Source organism: Gopherus evgoodei, chromosome 2 (assembly GCF_007399415.2).
Source record: "Gopherus evgoodei ecotype Sinaloan lineage chromosome 2, rGopEvg1_v1.p, whole genome shotgun sequence".
Classification (NCBI taxonomy): Eukaryota; Metazoa; Chordata; order Testudines; family Testudinidae; genus Gopherus; species Gopherus evgoodei.
In genome coordinates, this window is record NC_044323.1 from 88,491,831 (window position 1) to 88,508,162 (window position 16,332).

The 16,332-nt window shown below is 43.6% G+C and overlaps 1 protein-coding gene across 4 annotated transcripts in view; it reads right to left on the reverse strand.

The window, feature by feature from the left end:
- Positions 1 to 3,269: 3,269 nt before the first annotated feature.
- PDE1C (phosphodiesterase 1C) overlaps positions 3,270 to 16,332 on the reverse strand; it is a 566,690-nt gene continuing 553,627 nt past the window's right edge. For all 4 annotated transcript variants that reach the window (XM_030551321.1, XM_030551314.1, XM_030551319.1 and 1 more), the window contains one exon: positions 3,270 to 4,619. In XM_030551321.1, the coding sequence (XP_030407181.1) occupies positions 4,450 to 4,619 (170 nt within the window). In that variant the 3' untranslated portion in view covers positions 3,270 to 4,449. The remainder of the gene's footprint in view (positions 4,620 to 16,332) is intronic.

Sequence of the window (16,332 nt, forward strand, 5' to 3'; positions counted from 1 at the left end):
CACTGACCAGCCCGAAGTCAAGGGCTGGCCTGGAGCCGCTGGCCTGGGCTGGCCCGGAGCTGCGCGGCGCCTGGAGCCCTCCTCATGTCCTCCGGCCCAGCTCACCTGCAGGAAGCTGCTGATTTCTTCTCAGCCCTCCCAGGCTTCCCGCGCAAACAGCTGATTCACGGGAAGCCAGGAGGAGGAGCCTTCAGGGGAGGAGGCAGAGGCGGAGCAGGAGCTAGGTGAGCTGGGGCTGGGGGCAGGGCAGGGAGCTGCTGGAGTTTTTGTTAAATTTAAAAGCCCTTTTAGAACCGGGACAACTGGTTCTAAAAGGGCTTCTAAATTTAACAACCGGTTCCCGCAAACCGATGGGAACCAGCTCCAGCTCACCACTGGGCCTAATTCAACTCTCTCAGGACCAGTGTGGTAGAGCACACCCCATCACGGGTCCAGGGAGGCCAGCAGAGCTTGAAAAGAGGATGGGACTCACTGGGGAATGGCCTGGGTAGATGGAAAACGATGCACTAATTCAGCACATCCCCTTAACAGCCTACAAAAGCTGGGCTCCTATAAAGCACCTAATGGATTTTCGAGTGGTCCCCATCTGCCATAAATGCCAAGGGAGGTGAGGCAGCGTCAGTCCAATGTGCTTTCTCTTCAGGTAAATTCCCTTTCAACAGAAGGAGCCAGGCTGGTGCAGGAAATGTCTTGTGACAGGATGGTGAATTTGGACTTGGTAGAACCAGATTCAATTCTTGGTTTTCCCACATACTTCCTCGTGACCTCAGGCAGATCATTTAGTTTCCCTGTGCCTAATTCCCCATCCATAAGCATGAGGTGACAATACTTCTCTACATTGCCAGAGGAGGATACATTGTGAGGCTATATCCATTTTGTCTGTGACATGCTTAGATTCTACAGTGACACAATGTAAATAATAAAAAGGAAGTGCAAGTTAAACTGAACCCAGGGGAACAGGAAAGTACATCTGGCCCAGTAAGTCTAAACTGGTGTCATTTGAATGCCAAGGGTGTAGACAGGTAGGGGAAAAGGTCTAAGATAAAGTGTGGTAAGTCAAGGGCTGTTTGAGAGAAGGAAATGACACAGACAGAAAATTCATTTGGAATTATAATATATTGAATTTCTATACAACTCAGTAAGGTAAAATATTTCAGGGCACTTTACAAGCAATATATAAGGAAAATATCTGCTCTTCATCAGGCTGAGAATTCCCAGATATAAATCAGGTTTTCAACATTTTAGTAACAGATGACTTCAAAGTATATACCACATTTCACTGCATTTACGTGGCTGGGGAGCACAGTAACTGAAGACTCTACAGTGATAAGAATTCTGATAGTGTTTGAGGAAAACAGAACATAGAACCCAAATGCACAAAGAGAAGACAGAGCCAATAGGATGGACTTAATTGACAGGCAATGACATCAGTTGCAGCTGATGTGCTACTTAAGAGGAAGACAATAAAGTAATTGCAAGTAGGAGCAATACGCTGAGGTTGCCTGTTTTGTGGAGCTCACTGTCAGCGGCCATCTGTGAAATGCTACAGGTCCTAGGCTAGTGCACAAAGAACTGCAAGGTAATTTCTAATAAAAAATTGCACTGCCTATAACATTCCCCAGCAATTTTCCCCACAATACTTAGCCTTTATTATACTATCTATGTGGCACCACAATGTTATACACACAGGGCCGTCCTTAGGATTTATGGGGCCCTACGCAGTATTATTAAACTGGTGCCCCTGTGCCAGATGGCAGCCCAAGCTCACAGCCTGGTGGGGGAGGGGGAGGAGGGACTTGACAGCAAAGGATAATGAGATGCCCGGCCTGCCTCATGGTGGCGGAGAGTCACAGTTCCCCGCAGAGACTTCCATGCCCTCTCCCTCATGCAGAATGGACATGAAGAAAGTACCTAATTAAAAGCACTAAAATTTGGGAATAAAAAATGTCAGTCACGGGTTTTTTGATATGCCCTGAAGTTTGTCAGAGATTTATTTGCAAAAACTTCATAGTAAGGGTGAGTCAGCTGTCCTGCTGAATACAACATTACATATAATGGAATACATGATGCAGCTCTTCTCTGTTTTACATTTTCTTATTCAGTATTTCTAAGTTGAATTTATATTTTAAATGTACTCAAATCTTAAGCCAGCATTCCAGATTATTACATATTTAACTCACTGAAACAAAGACATTCTTTTAAATTAATCAGAGAGGTTTAGTGTGTTCATAACAATGTTCATTGCTTTTAGAAAAAGGGAACAGTAATTTACTTTGTGTGATCTCCATAACAAGAGATATGGTTATGAAATTTCACCAACTTTAAAAAAATGTTTCCAAAGATTTTAGGTATAACAAGGATTTTGTCTTACTAAGGTACTGCTTTTGCTGGAGGGTTCTTTTAAAACTAGTTCGTCGGATAGTCAGAAGTAAAGAAAGGGAAACTCTTTGTGCAGCTATCTGGAAGGGAAGGACTGTTGTCCCTTTAAGAGCTCTCTTCAGTGGGGAGTGGGGGGAAAGGTGGTGAAGGGATGGACAGAAAGGACAGGAAGACTTGGAAGCACTTTTTTTTTAACTATAGTAATTAAAATGTGTATTTTAGATAAGGGAGGTCTTTTGAAGGATTTATTAAAAAAACTGTATGTCTGAAGATCCACGCATTTACGGCTAAAGATGATTGTGCATCTAAAACTCTATGCAAGCATTTTTTAGAAATGTGATTTTATAATCTTCACCAGCTCACTAATGAAATATTTTTAAAGCAAATTTTAAACTAAGGTCCTGTAGACTGACATGTTCTGTGTAAATATTACATTAATGCACAACTGTTTTTGTCAGTAAAGTCAGAAACTGACAGTATAAAAAATTATTTGGGCATAAGCTTTCATGGACATCGGATGAAATGGGTTCTAGTCCACAAAAGCTTATGCCAAATAATTTGTTAGTCTTTGAGGTGACACAAGGACTCGTCCTTGTTTTTGCTGATACAGACTAACAGGACTATCACTCTGAAACCTGTCAGTATATACCTTGGGGTTGGCAAATGCCTGTTAAATGGCTTTATTACCCCTTGAATGTCTCTTTAACAGTTTCAATGTTGTGCTAATAGGTCTGGCAGGTTGGAGGTTTTTTCACTTTTAACTACTAGATTCCCTCCCAAGGAAGACTCACCAGGCTAGAGCAGCCATCTGTGGGAGCCTGCAGGAAGGGTCAGAACAGGGATAGGAAAACAAGAGGGTGGACACTAAGACCCATTGGTGCCCCAAATTTTCAGGTGCCCTACGCAGCTGCCTATGTTGCCTATGCCTAAGGACGGCCCTGTATACACATCAAATGTAGCCATTCTGATGTCAGGCAGACTAACACATCTGTAGCCTATAGCCAAATGGGACAAGAGGCGGGATGGGTAACTCTGCTATCACACCTGCATGTCTGTGGGACCAAAGAGATGTGTCACCTTGTGATGTTGATCCTGGAACTTCAATATTTCATGTATTATTGAAGTGGGGATAATCAATAGGGATAATGTCACAGCTCCAACCAATTAGTTTTCACTACCTAAATCATTTGTAACAATGCCTTTCAGAGACAGCATTTCCAGGAATGAAAACTCTTAGAGCACTAGAGATTAATATGGTCCTGTTTAAAGCTCTTTACCAAGAGGCTGAAGTTGAATACATGTGTAATGAGACTGCAAGCCTCTCCTATTCTTACCGCTTTGCTTCTGTATTAGGTATTTGTTCTACCCAGCTTCTCTAATCTAGGGGTTCCTTCCTACATACAAAGCTTTGGAGGAGTATGGCCTCATAGACTTGGATTCCAATCTTCATATTGATCAATGGGCCAAAAGCCAGAAACATCTATTAGTAGCTGAACAAAGCTAAATAAGCCTCATGCATTGTAACGTGCTTTCTTTTTTTCCCCTCCTGTGTGAAATTAGTGGGGAGTTGTTCATCTCCCATTCCTTGTACTTATTTCTCAATCCTTATTGTAGTATAATTGTCAGGTGTCTTATTCATAACAGGATCCGTTTAAAGGTGGCTATGCGGGACCTCACACATGATATTAGGTTCAATGCGGAAATTACTGGGTGAAGTTCTATATGCCCTGTGTTATGGAGAAGATCAGACTAGATGGTCATAATGGTCTCTTAAAATCTCAGAATCTATACCATTCTTAATTTGACAGTAATTCTATGTATGCAGATTTACTTTTGAAAATTTGAAGTAAGAGCCCAATATTTTAGCCCTAAATGTGAGAATATTCCAGCAATGAGGAACGCTATTGAGAATGGTTCTACTGGAAGCTTCCATGGAATTATTTGGCTAAATCATATACTTGCTTGCATCTTGGATTTCTCCCCACTTGGTGCAGAATTAAAATGATCCACGATTATTACACAGTGTCCTTCATCAGCTTGCAAAAAGCAGTGTGAACTTCCTTTCTTCTTCTATTTCCTATTCCAGTTCTGAGAAATATGTTGAATCTTTTTCATCCTGCCCCTCTGGTCGAGCAGCTTGTATCTCACCGGATGTTCCTCGGACTTCTTGTGAAAGGGTGGGAAGTGGGTTCCTGAGTGGTAACTGGGTCTCTTGAAATGGCGCAGTTGAGGTTTGATAGCTAGAGGTTATAAAACAAAAACAAAGGTCACTCATTCACAGAGCTACTGTCAGACTGGTGGAGAACCACCGATGGATTTTGTTGTATCCCAGTCCACCCCAACCAATATTTCTGTCTGTATAGAAGAAAGAGAAAACATATTGTCAGATTAGTGAAAGGGGGCCTAAATGTAAAGTTCAAGTCTGTATTTACCTACCTATATAGGTATCTGAGCACCAGGTCTTCTTTCTTAATATATAATAATTACGGTATCACTGAATCAAAAATGAGATTGAGGCTAGGATTCAGATCCAAACTTCCCCAGAATTCAGGGATGGTTGGATCTGGGATTTTTGTTCTGACTCATTAATGAGATAGTGGTCAGCTGTGAAATTCATGCATGGATCCATACCTGGTTCTGAATTTTCTGAACTTTTAAATTGTAGCTGATTGAATCCAGGGTTTGCTTTGGGTCCATTTTTACACACCTAACACCAAGAATGAAGCATGAGATAACCAGCAATGGGTGTGATTTGGGTTTGGTTATCAAATGTAAATGAAGTGATCCGTGAAATAGTAGCATCAAATGATTATTCTATGGAAAATGTATTACTTATTGCATCAAAGAAGCTAAAGACATGCCCAAATGTGAACTACTTAACATTAATTTCTGATGCTCACTTCGCTCTCTCATGTTAATAAATCCCTGGAGTAATAACATGTACCATTAAAATGTTCTAGTAAGCAAAGTACTTCTTTTATCCCATCTCCAGTAATAAATATTCTGATTCTTTCCTGTTTTCAAGGAGACTGTCATTCAGGCAAGTAGAATTAGAGTCTGCAGAGTGTCCGCTAGGTGATTTACTGCTCTTCACGAGGCATTCACTCTTCATATTCATTCTGTTTTCATGACTCAGCATGGACTCGGCCAAACTGTTGGATTTCCCACTGCTCAGCATGGAGAAAAGTTTATTGCTAAATGGAATTGTATCAGAGTCACTGCCAATGGTGATGAGCTGGCTGATAAGTATATGGGGGTATATCCAGAATACTGACAGGCCATTTTTCATCCTAATTCAATAGCCGAGTAAAGGGAACACAATTCGTTCAATTTCCTTAATCATTATTGACTCCCACTATTAGTATGCGGGGAAAGAGGGGGGTATTATGTCAGAAGACTGGGCGTTAGGACCTCTGGCTTCCATTCCCAACTTTGTCACTGACTTGCTGTGTGACCTTGAGAAAACCCTTTCTGTGTTTTAGTTCCCCCATCTGTAAAACAGGGATAATTATAACTACTTAACTCGGATTTTTTGAGAGACTTAAATAATTATTGTTTGTAAAGGTGATTAGGTGAATGATGCTATATGAGTAGCATTATTGTTGTCCAGGTTTCATGCTTGTGAGACGTGATCTTACAGTTTGGGGGGGGAAAATAGGAAGTATCTCTGAGACAATACTACATAGTACATTGTTCCTGGTTTGGGATGCACATTCATCATTAATTAGAGGGACTTTGTGAAAGCCAGAGCTGCTGTTTTGAAGCCCCCTGCTGAACAGCATGCATGTGCATTATACACTGTGGAGCAGAGAAAATGTGCTACATGGAACCTTCATCTGACCAAAAAAAAGTCACAGTGTTAAATAAAAAGCTAAGAATAGTGCAAAGAATCAGGGTGAAAACAAAGTTTATTTGATTCTGATTTTACTTTGTCATTTTTCTGAGCCGGGTAGTATTCCATCTGCCCAGAAAGCAGAGCTGCCACTGACAAAACTTCCATGTTGGGGAGAGGATATTGCCAGAATACACTGTGGGGGCCATAGTCAACTCTATGCCTATGTCTAATCTAAAGTATGCTGAGAGTCACACTAGCCCCTGGATGGCCCAAGGAACAGGGAGTTGAAAATGGATTGCCTCACCCTCAGCTGCATTGCATGGATGATGGGCACAGCTGAGAATTGAAACCCTAAGTCTACATCTGCAGAGGGTGCACCATCGCAATACATGAAAACAAATGCAAAGGAAGTGAGGAAGACTCAACAAAAATTACTCCAGTTGACCAAGAGCCAATGGAAATCGAGAGTGTTATGATTTCCTGTGTTCTCAGCTGATGTCTGTGGCTATGACTGTGAAAACTGAACATGTCAAATCTATGCACTCCTGAGATGAAAACAATGGTGGGGCCTGTCATAAACAGATAGCTAAGGGTTAATGTTCTTTTACCTGTAAAGAGGTAACACCAGTAACCTGAAACACCTGACCAGAGGACAAAACAGGAAACAAGACTTTTTCAAATCTGGGTGGAGGGAAGCTTGTGTGTGGAGTTCTTTGTTCTGTGTCTTGTGTCTGACCCTCTCGGCCCCGAGAGTGATCTTTCTGTCTCCTGCTTTTCTAATCTTCTGCTTCCCAGTTGTAAGTACAAAGAGATAAGACAGTAGGTTTATATTGTTTGTTTTTTGTATTTACATGTGTGTAGTTGCTGGAATGTGTTAAATTGTATTCTTTGCGGATAAGGCTGTTTATTCATATTTCTTTTAAGCAATTGACCCTGTATTTGTCACCTTAATACAGAGAAACCATTTTTATGTATTTTTCTTTCTTCTTACAAAGCTTTCTTTTTTAGACCTGTTGGAGTTTTCTTTAGTGAGAATTCCAGGGAATTAAGTCTGCAACTCACCAGGGAATTGGTGGGAGGAAGAAGTCAGGGGGAAAATCTCTTTGTGTTAGATTTACTAAGCCTGACTTTGCATACCCTCTGGGTAAAGAGGGAAGTACTTGTGTTTCCAGGACTGGAAATGGGGAGGGTGGAGTTCCTCTGTTTAGATTCACAGAGCTTGCTTCTGTGTATCTCTCCAGGAACCCAGGGAGGGAACACCTGGAAGGGAGAAGGGGGGGGGAATGGTTTATTCCCCTTTGTTGTAAGACTCAAGGAATTTGGGTCTTTGGGGTCCCCAGGGAAGGTTTTTGGGGGGACCAGAGTGCCCCAAAACAGTCTAATTTTTTGGGTGGTGGCAGCTTTACCAGGTCCAAGCTGGTAACTAAGCTTGGAGGTTTTCATGCTAACACCCATATTTTGGACGCTAAGGTCCAAATATGGGAAAAATGTTATGACAGGGCCATATTTATAACAAAAAATCCTGAGCCTAATGAATAAAACTTGACTCTGATTATAAATTCTCCCCATTACTGATACAGATAAAAAACAAGAATGTCATTCCCTGAGCCTGTAAAATATTGTGTGTTTTTGAGCCTTGCATTGCTACTCTAGGGTCAGGTAACTACTCATAAAGGGTATTCAACAAAGCTGAAAAAGTACAGAAAAAGGATGGCACAGAGAGATTAAGGTCACACAAGAAGTCATGAGCAGAGCTGGGTATCAAACTTAGACTTACAGCATCTCAGTTGACTGCTTTAACCATAAGGCCAACCTTCCTCTCTCTTGTTAGCTGAGAGCTCATGTGTACAAACACAAATAGCAATGACTCAAAGCAATAGCTGCAGGAAACAGTTTGTGAACAATCGCTAAACAGAGATGTTTTTGCACAAACCATTTCTTGAATAATTTTGAAAAACAACGTTTGGGGGGGCCTGCTTGCAGATAATTCCAAACCAAAAGGAACTAAATTTGTCAAACAAATTATTTGTTGTGACCAGTTTGCCCAGATCTAATACGCAAGTTCTATTTTCAGCATCACAGACAGGAACTGAGATAAGTCACTGCCTTTTACCTGGTTTTCCATTGGAATAGGGCTAAGAGTTCTGATGCTTATCTATGTTCTCAAACCAGTGGTCAAGAGTAGTGTATTGTGCAACTTTTCACTTACTTGCTACTAAGTTTTTGGTACAAACCTGAAACTTGGGCTAGGTTCACCGAAGAGTGACTGAATTTTGAGCAAACCTGGGGTACAGACTTTAGGGATACCTGGACAGTGTCTCAGGCAAATTTATAGTAAACCAGGGTTAGGGTGGAAACCCATGTGAAATGGGAGCACACAAATACAGAATTCAGAAAAAAACATGGTTGCAAACTCACGTGAATCAAATAAAGGGGGGGGGGAAGCAAAAAAAATGTAGTTCATCTAAGCCACCTCCTGCCAAACCCACTCAACTTCAGATAGTTCCACAAAAGAGGAATAGACTGAGACCCAAACTCTAGCAGAAGATAGAGTAGGGAGTGTCATAAACAGATAGCTAAGGGTTAATGTCTCTTACACCTGGAAAGGAGTACCTGAAACACCTGACCAGAGGACCAATCAGGAAACAAGACTTTTTCAAATCTGGGTGGAGGGAAGTTTGTGTGTGAGTCCTTTCTTCTGGTCTTGTGCCTGTCTCTCTCTCTCGGCTATGAGAGGATTTCTGTCTCTTGCTTTCTAATCTTCTGTTTCCAAGTTGTAAGTACAAATATAGTAAGGCAGTAAGGTTTATATTGTTTTCTTTTGTATTTACATGTGTGTAGTTGCTGGAGTGTTTTGTATTGTATTCTTTTTGAATAAGGCTGTTTATTCATATTTCTTTTAAGCAATTGACCCTGTATTTGTCACCTTAATACAGAGAGACCATTTTTATGTATTTTTCTTTCTTTTTACATAAAGCTTTCTTTTAAGACCTGTTGGAGTTTTTCTTTAGTGGGGAACTGCAGGGAACTGAGTCTGTGCTCACCAGGGAATTGGTGGGAGGAAGAAGTCAGGGGGAAATCTGTGTGTGTTAGATTTACTAGCCTGACTTTGCATTCCCTCTGGGTGAAGAAGGGGGGTGGGGGAGAGATTGGCTCTCTCTCCTTGTGTTTCCAGGACTGGAAATAGAGAGGGTGGAGTCCCTCTGTTTAGATTCACGGAGCTTGCTTCTGTGTATCTCTCCAGGAACCCAGGGAGTGAACACCTGGAAGGGAGAAGGGAAGGGAAATGGTTTATTCCCCTTTGTTGTGAGACTCAAGGAATTTGGGTCTTGGGGTCCCCAGGGAAGGTTTTTGGGGGGACCAGCGTGCCCCAAAACACTTAAATTTTTTGGGTGGTGGCAGCTTTACCAGGTCCAAGCTGGTAACTAAGCTTGGAGGTTTTTCATGCTAACCCCCATATTTTGGACGCTAAGGTCCAAATCTGGGAATAGGTTATGACAGGGAGATCACAAGATACTTATAAATATCACTCCTTAGGAGTATCAATCATATATAACCCTGTGCTATATAGGAGAGATATAGGAAGGGAGATGTACAAACATTGAGTCTGGAGTTTGCCATAGTTATTTAATTCATAAGTGAATCAACAAAATGGAGGAGAGTCTATTACTGCCACAAGTGCAGACTTTGGGCCTAAGCCTGAGAAGCTGAGCACCCATTACTCTCAGTGATGTGCCTCTTGCAGGATCACCTTCTTACCCAGCTAGTAGATTTGACTTTAGGAAAATTCCTATCAAAGCAATATATATATTTCCCAGAATGCTACATGGTAAAACCTTTGCTGAAATTTTATGGAAGTGAGGAGAGTGCCTCTATTTTAAAATGTGATATTCACAGTAATGTATAAAGTGGACGAAGCATGGGGAGGTGGAAAGGGGCAGGAAAATCTGATTCGCCATGAACTGAAAAGGTTTCTTCAACTGTGATAAGTCATCTTGCCACATTAGCATATTATCATGTAAACTGGAGATTCAAACCAGGATAAGTGCATGATTCACACACTTATTTTATGTAACCCCTTGCAGGCTGTTTATTGAGATGCTTGATATAAATTATGTAAAAGAGTACAGAATGAACCAGCCAAAAATAATACACAGAGTACAAAATAAAAAAATAAAAAAATGAGACACAAGAATAAAACCAATAACCATCAAGCAAACCTCCCTGTTCTCAGAGAAATCAACTCTAAACAGAATGTAGAAGCTCAACAGATACAAATCAGGTTGGGGGCAAAAAGTTGTCAAAACTAGGCCTACTGAAATAAACAAGAACTGCCCAGTTTCCTAAAGACAGCCAGTGAGGGAATCCAGCAGTGAGCCTCTTGAAGCGATTTCCACAACTGAAAACTCTTGACTAGGAAAGACCTCCTTCCAGCCTGCTTTGTAGTGAATCGGGGAACTTAAGGCCAGATCCAAAGCCCTTTAAAGACAGTAGGAGTCTTCTCATTGAACTAAATGGCCATTGCATCAGATGCTTAGAGCAAACCAGCTCTGACACCAGTTAGTAACCGACAAGCAAGGACACACAATAAGAGGCATTCATTCAAGTACATAGGGCCTAGTTTATAAAGGGATCTATACAGTAACGCCTGATTCTGTGATGTGATGAGCACTTTCATGTCCCACTGAACTGAGGGCTCTTTCCACCATGCACAAGGGGGCCCTTAAACTGTCTTGCATGGGGTACTGGCAGCCAGTGTAGATGGCAGAAAGAAGCATGTAAGCCAACCAACTCCTATTATAAAGAACAAGGCAGAAGCTGCATTCCACATTGGAGCCTTTGCATCAGCTTCAAAGGAGGCCTAATTAGAAGCACACAACAGTGGCTTTATCTGGATAAGGCATAAATGGATGACCATGGTGAGCAAAACAGGGAGAGTCTCCAGCTAAGGCAGAGAGGGCAATCACACCTCTTGTTCCTTTTCCTGACATGGGCCTGCAAGCAAAAAGAGCAGGGAAGGTTTCCCCAAACAAGCTCTCACGGCATTTTCTACTCGTTAACTAAACAGTCATGCACAAACTGGCAACAAGCTCTTCAGAACACTTCCCCTTTTCTACAAACATGACTTCACTCCTGCCTGGCTGAGCTTTCCCCACCTGTGTGTCATCTAAATAAAACTGAAGAAATTTCTAAGTACGCTGCATGCCCATTTGACAAAGTGCAGTTTTGATAGCGAATGTTTTGTAAGCCCTGATGTGATCAAGGATCAAGTACACAGGATTAGATTCTCTCCTCGGTACAAGTGTGTAACTCTTATTGGCATTCAACAAGACAAAACAATTGTGCATTGATGGTAATTGTGTGAAGTGAAAGTGATGTTTTAAAATAGCACAATAGACCTGGGAAATGAGTCCTTATAGAAAATAATATTGTCAGCACCAGGTGCTCAGAGACAGTCTTTTAGGTTTGATATGTCAGGAAGGAGTTAAAATTCAGCCAGCAGAAAAGACAGAAACTGCTGAGAAGCAAGGACATAGTTTTTGTCAATACATGATAACTTAGTTCACCTTATCAGTAAGTAAGAACAAACCTTGTGCCCATGGAAAGAAACACTTCAGCGAGGAAAACAGGATCGGGCCCAGACAAGCAAGCAGGAATATTTCAGTAGCACAAACGGCACTGACAATTGTAAACAACTGATAAGCTTATATGGTCAATGCCCGCCCATGCTCCAATACATCTGTTAGTCTATAAGGTGCCACAGGACTCTTTGCTGCCAATGCCCGCTCAGTAACTTAGTTCTTAGAACAAAATAAACCCTCTCTTCACAGCCCACTGGATATCTCTAAGCATTCATTCCTACCCTGCCACCTCACCCCATCTCCTTCCCCAGCAAGGTAGTCATAAATGTTTGATGCAATTAGGACGACCTCTATATGTATGTACTGTTCTTATTTTTATCTTTGTTCAGGGTTCTCGCTTGACTTGTAACAATGTCTGTCTCTGTATGTACAAATAAATGCAAATGAATTAATAAGAAAATGTATATAACTGGCCACGCTGGCATCATATTTCTGAAGCTGCTTGTCAGTCTCCCCAGTACTGTAAATAAAAGCCCCCTTCAGTATTGTCTGTGCTTGCCTGATTCTTGGGGAAAAAAATCTTCTTGCCTAACAGATATAAGACCAGAATACAACAGTTTCATTAAAGAATTCACTGCTAGATAATTGATCATGATGGACATTCTGCAGCTCAGCTTGAAATCTAGAAATGTAATACTGATACCGAGGTGAATTGTTATAAATCATGATAGTCTAAATCTGCACAGCTCCATTGACCTCCATGAAACTACACTGATTTACACCAGTTTAGGATCTGGGCCTGCTTCAAAGAAAAGGACACTATTACTAACAGCATGGTGATAAAGTTAGATGTAGTCAGTTGTAATACTTCAAAATACTAAATATTATAATAACAAAAGCTCCTGAAAATGTTTGAAAATGCACTGTTAGTGTTACAGAGTAATCCAGTCCCATACAGAAAAAAAATTGTAGCTTCCAGTGGGACTGTTAAAATGACTTGGAGCAAATGTAACTGATCATGGGTTTTGAAAGGTTGTATTCATTTTAACAGATTAAATGAACATAAGGCCACTGCTGCAGCAGCTGACTCACTAGCCCACATTTACTACAGGAATTTCTGTTGTAACAGCAGTTTGGATTTTCACAGAAATACAGCAAGATCTTAAAGACCTGATTTCAGAGATGCTAAAAAATCTGAAATTGAAATTAGGGGTTCAGAATCCCAGAAAATCAGACTCTTAATGTACTTAGTGTAAAAAAAAAATCCTCTTTTGTGAGACATGCATCCTCCCACAGACAGAATCCTCCATACAGTTCAACTTTGGAAAGGACACCAGCGCATCATCAAAGATCTACAACCTATCCTTAAAGATGATCCCTCACTCTCACAGATCTTGGGAGACAGGCCAGTCCTCGCCTATAGACAGCCTCCCAACCTGAAGCAAATACTCACCAGCAATCGCACACCATACAACATAAACACTAACCAGGAACCTATCCTTGCAACAAAGCCCGATGCCAGTTCTGTCCACATATCTATTCAAGTGACACCATCATAGGACCTAATCACATCAGCCACACCATCAAGGGCTCGTTCACCTGCACATCTACCAACGTGATATATGCCATCATGTGCCAGCAATGCCCCTCTGCCATGTACATTGGCCAAACCGGACAGTCTCTATGCAAAAGAATAAAGGACACAAATCTGACATCAGGAATCGTAACATTCAAAAACCAGTGGGAGAACACTTCAACCCCTCTAACCACTCAGTGACAGACTTGAAGGTGGCAATTTTGCAACAAAAAAACTTCAAAAACAGACTCCAAAGAGAGACTGCAGAACTCGAATTAATATGCTAATTAGATACAATTAACTCAGGCCTAACCAGAGACTGGAAATGGTTGGGTCATTACACTAATTGAATCTATTTCCCTATGTTAAGTTCTCCTCACACCTTCTATGGATCATCTTAATTATCCCATCAAAAGTTTTTTTTCTCCTGCTGATAATAGCTCATCTCAATTGATTGGACTCTTCCAGTTGGTATGGCTACTTCCACCTTTTCATGTTCTCTGTATGTGTAAATATCTCCTGTCTGTGTGTTCCATTCTATGCATCCAAAGAAGTGAGCGGTAGCTCATGAAAGCTTATGCTGAAATAAATTTGTTAGTCTCCAAGGTGCCACAAGTACTCCTGCTCTTTTTGTGGATACAGACTAACACGGCTGCTACTCTGAAACCGGAAAGGACATGGAAAGGCACTGAGTTATCGCACTTCCATTCTGATGCACTTTCTCTTTTTATTGTTGTTATTTATAATGAGGCAAATGCAGCCCAACAGCTCTGCTGACATGGAGGTTCCCTAGCAGTGGAACTAGTGTGGTTCTCCTCTGGGGACAGAGTGAGACTAGAATTATAAGATGCCCAGCTCCAGGAGGGCACCATACACAACAACGGAGAGGAGGCACATGGGCTGGAGAAGGAGCGAGAATCTGAAGCTGCATGGCTCCTTACCTTGTGATGGGGTACACTGGTGTCACTGGGGGCCTTTGGGCTGACATAGCACTTCCCACAGTTCCCATTGGCTGGGAACGGCAAACTGCAGCCACAGGGAGCAGAGGAGCTCCATGCCTGCAGATGCTCCAAGTAAACAAAACATCCCAGCCCGTCAGTGGCTTATCCTGACAGGCCGGGAGCCAAAGTTTTCCAACCCTAGAAATATAGGTGCTTATGAAAGGGTCATACAGTTTTTGCTATTTTTACCTGTCCATTTTGGGAAGTCAGCTTATAAACAAACGGGCTAATGAATGAGTATATACGGTTTACACTTCCAGCATCAAGGAATCCCACAATGGAGGAGAAGCACTTCAGCCAGCCCCCATGTTCATGTGATGGCTTTCATCTTCAGCTGCTATGCAGAATAGGCAAACAGAGCTCTAGTAACTGGGCTTTATGAAGACTGCAAAAATCTCACCTGTGAGCAGTATAGGGTTATATAATTTCAAAGGTACATGAAATGAACTAAACCAGGGGTCGGCAACCTATGGCACGCGTGCCAAAGACAGCACACGAGCTGATTTTTAATGGCACGCTGCTGCCTGCCAGGGTCCCGGCCACCAGCAGTAGGCTGAGTGGGGCCAGTGGCCGGGACCCCGGAAGGCAGCAGCGTGCCGTTAAAAAGCCTTCCCATCCCGCTCTTCTCAGCCCCTCCTGTTGGCATTTGCACATGCTTTCCTGACCTCCATCACTTCTGGCGGGAGGTTGTGTTTCTGGGTTAGCGTGTCCATATCGCTACTTGGTGTCAGCAGAGTCTGAGCAGCTCTGGAAGCAGCCCTGCCGGCAGGGGCAGGAAGAAGGACCTCGGCCCACAGGAGTTGCGGTGCCCACGAGACCTGTAAGTGAGGAAAGGTCCAGGGTCCCAGCTGCGCTGTGCCTGCCCTGAGTACGGCCAGCCCAGCTCCCTGGACTCAGGCAGACTGCCCCGGGGTTGGATCCCCAGTGCCAGGATTAGCTCGACTCTGTACTGAGGCAGGTCGCATCCCACAACCCAAACCCAAGCCCAGGGGCTGTGGCTCGCCACCTGCTGGACCCTGGAAACAGCTGGGTCATGCCTCTTTCCCCACCCAGGTCACTGGACCCTGCTCCCCTCCGGCACTGAGGGGAGAACCCAGGAGTCCGGCGCCCTGGTCTCTGTCTGCCCCCCACCCCCTCAAACAACTAGAGCCCATCTGGAAACCTAGGAATCCAGAGTCCTCGCTCCCAGCACTCCTCCCTGAGCATCAGACACCAGCCCCTTCCCGGATCCCAAGAGTCCCAACTCCCACCCTGCTCCCCACTCTACCCCCACACCCTTCAAGCCCTTGTCCTGATCCCTGCACCCCCACACACACACATCCAGCCCTCTCCCTGATCCCTGCACCCCCCTCACAGACACCCAACCCTCCACTCTTCCCTTCACTCCCCTTACACAAACCCCAGTCCCTGCCCTGACCCCTGCACCCCCCACAACCCCAGCCCTGACTCCAGCATCCCTACACATACCCAGCCCCCTCATGCCCCATGTCATGACTCCTGCACCCCCCTCATATGCCCCTAGCCCTCTGCCCTGACTCCTGCACCCTCCTCACACACCCCCAGCCCCCTGCTCTGACTCCTGCACCCACACATACCCAGCCCCCCACACCCCATGCCCTGACTCCTGCACCCTCCTCACATGCCCCTAGCCCTCTTCCCTGACTTCTGCACCCTCCTCACACACACCCCAGCCCCCCACATCCCATGCCCTGACTCCTGCACCCCTTTCATCCCAGCCCCTACCCTGAGCACCAAATGGGAGCTCCTGTACCGCGCCCCCCCATTCCCACCTGAACCCCTCGCACCAAATGGGAGCTGTCTAGGTAAGCACTCCACACCCAAACCTTCTGCCCCAACGCTGAGCCCCCTCCTTCATTCTAGCTCCTGGCCAGACCCTACACCCCAACCCCCAGCCTGCTCCTTCACCCCTAGCCCTGTGCTCAGTGCACCCCCCCTCAG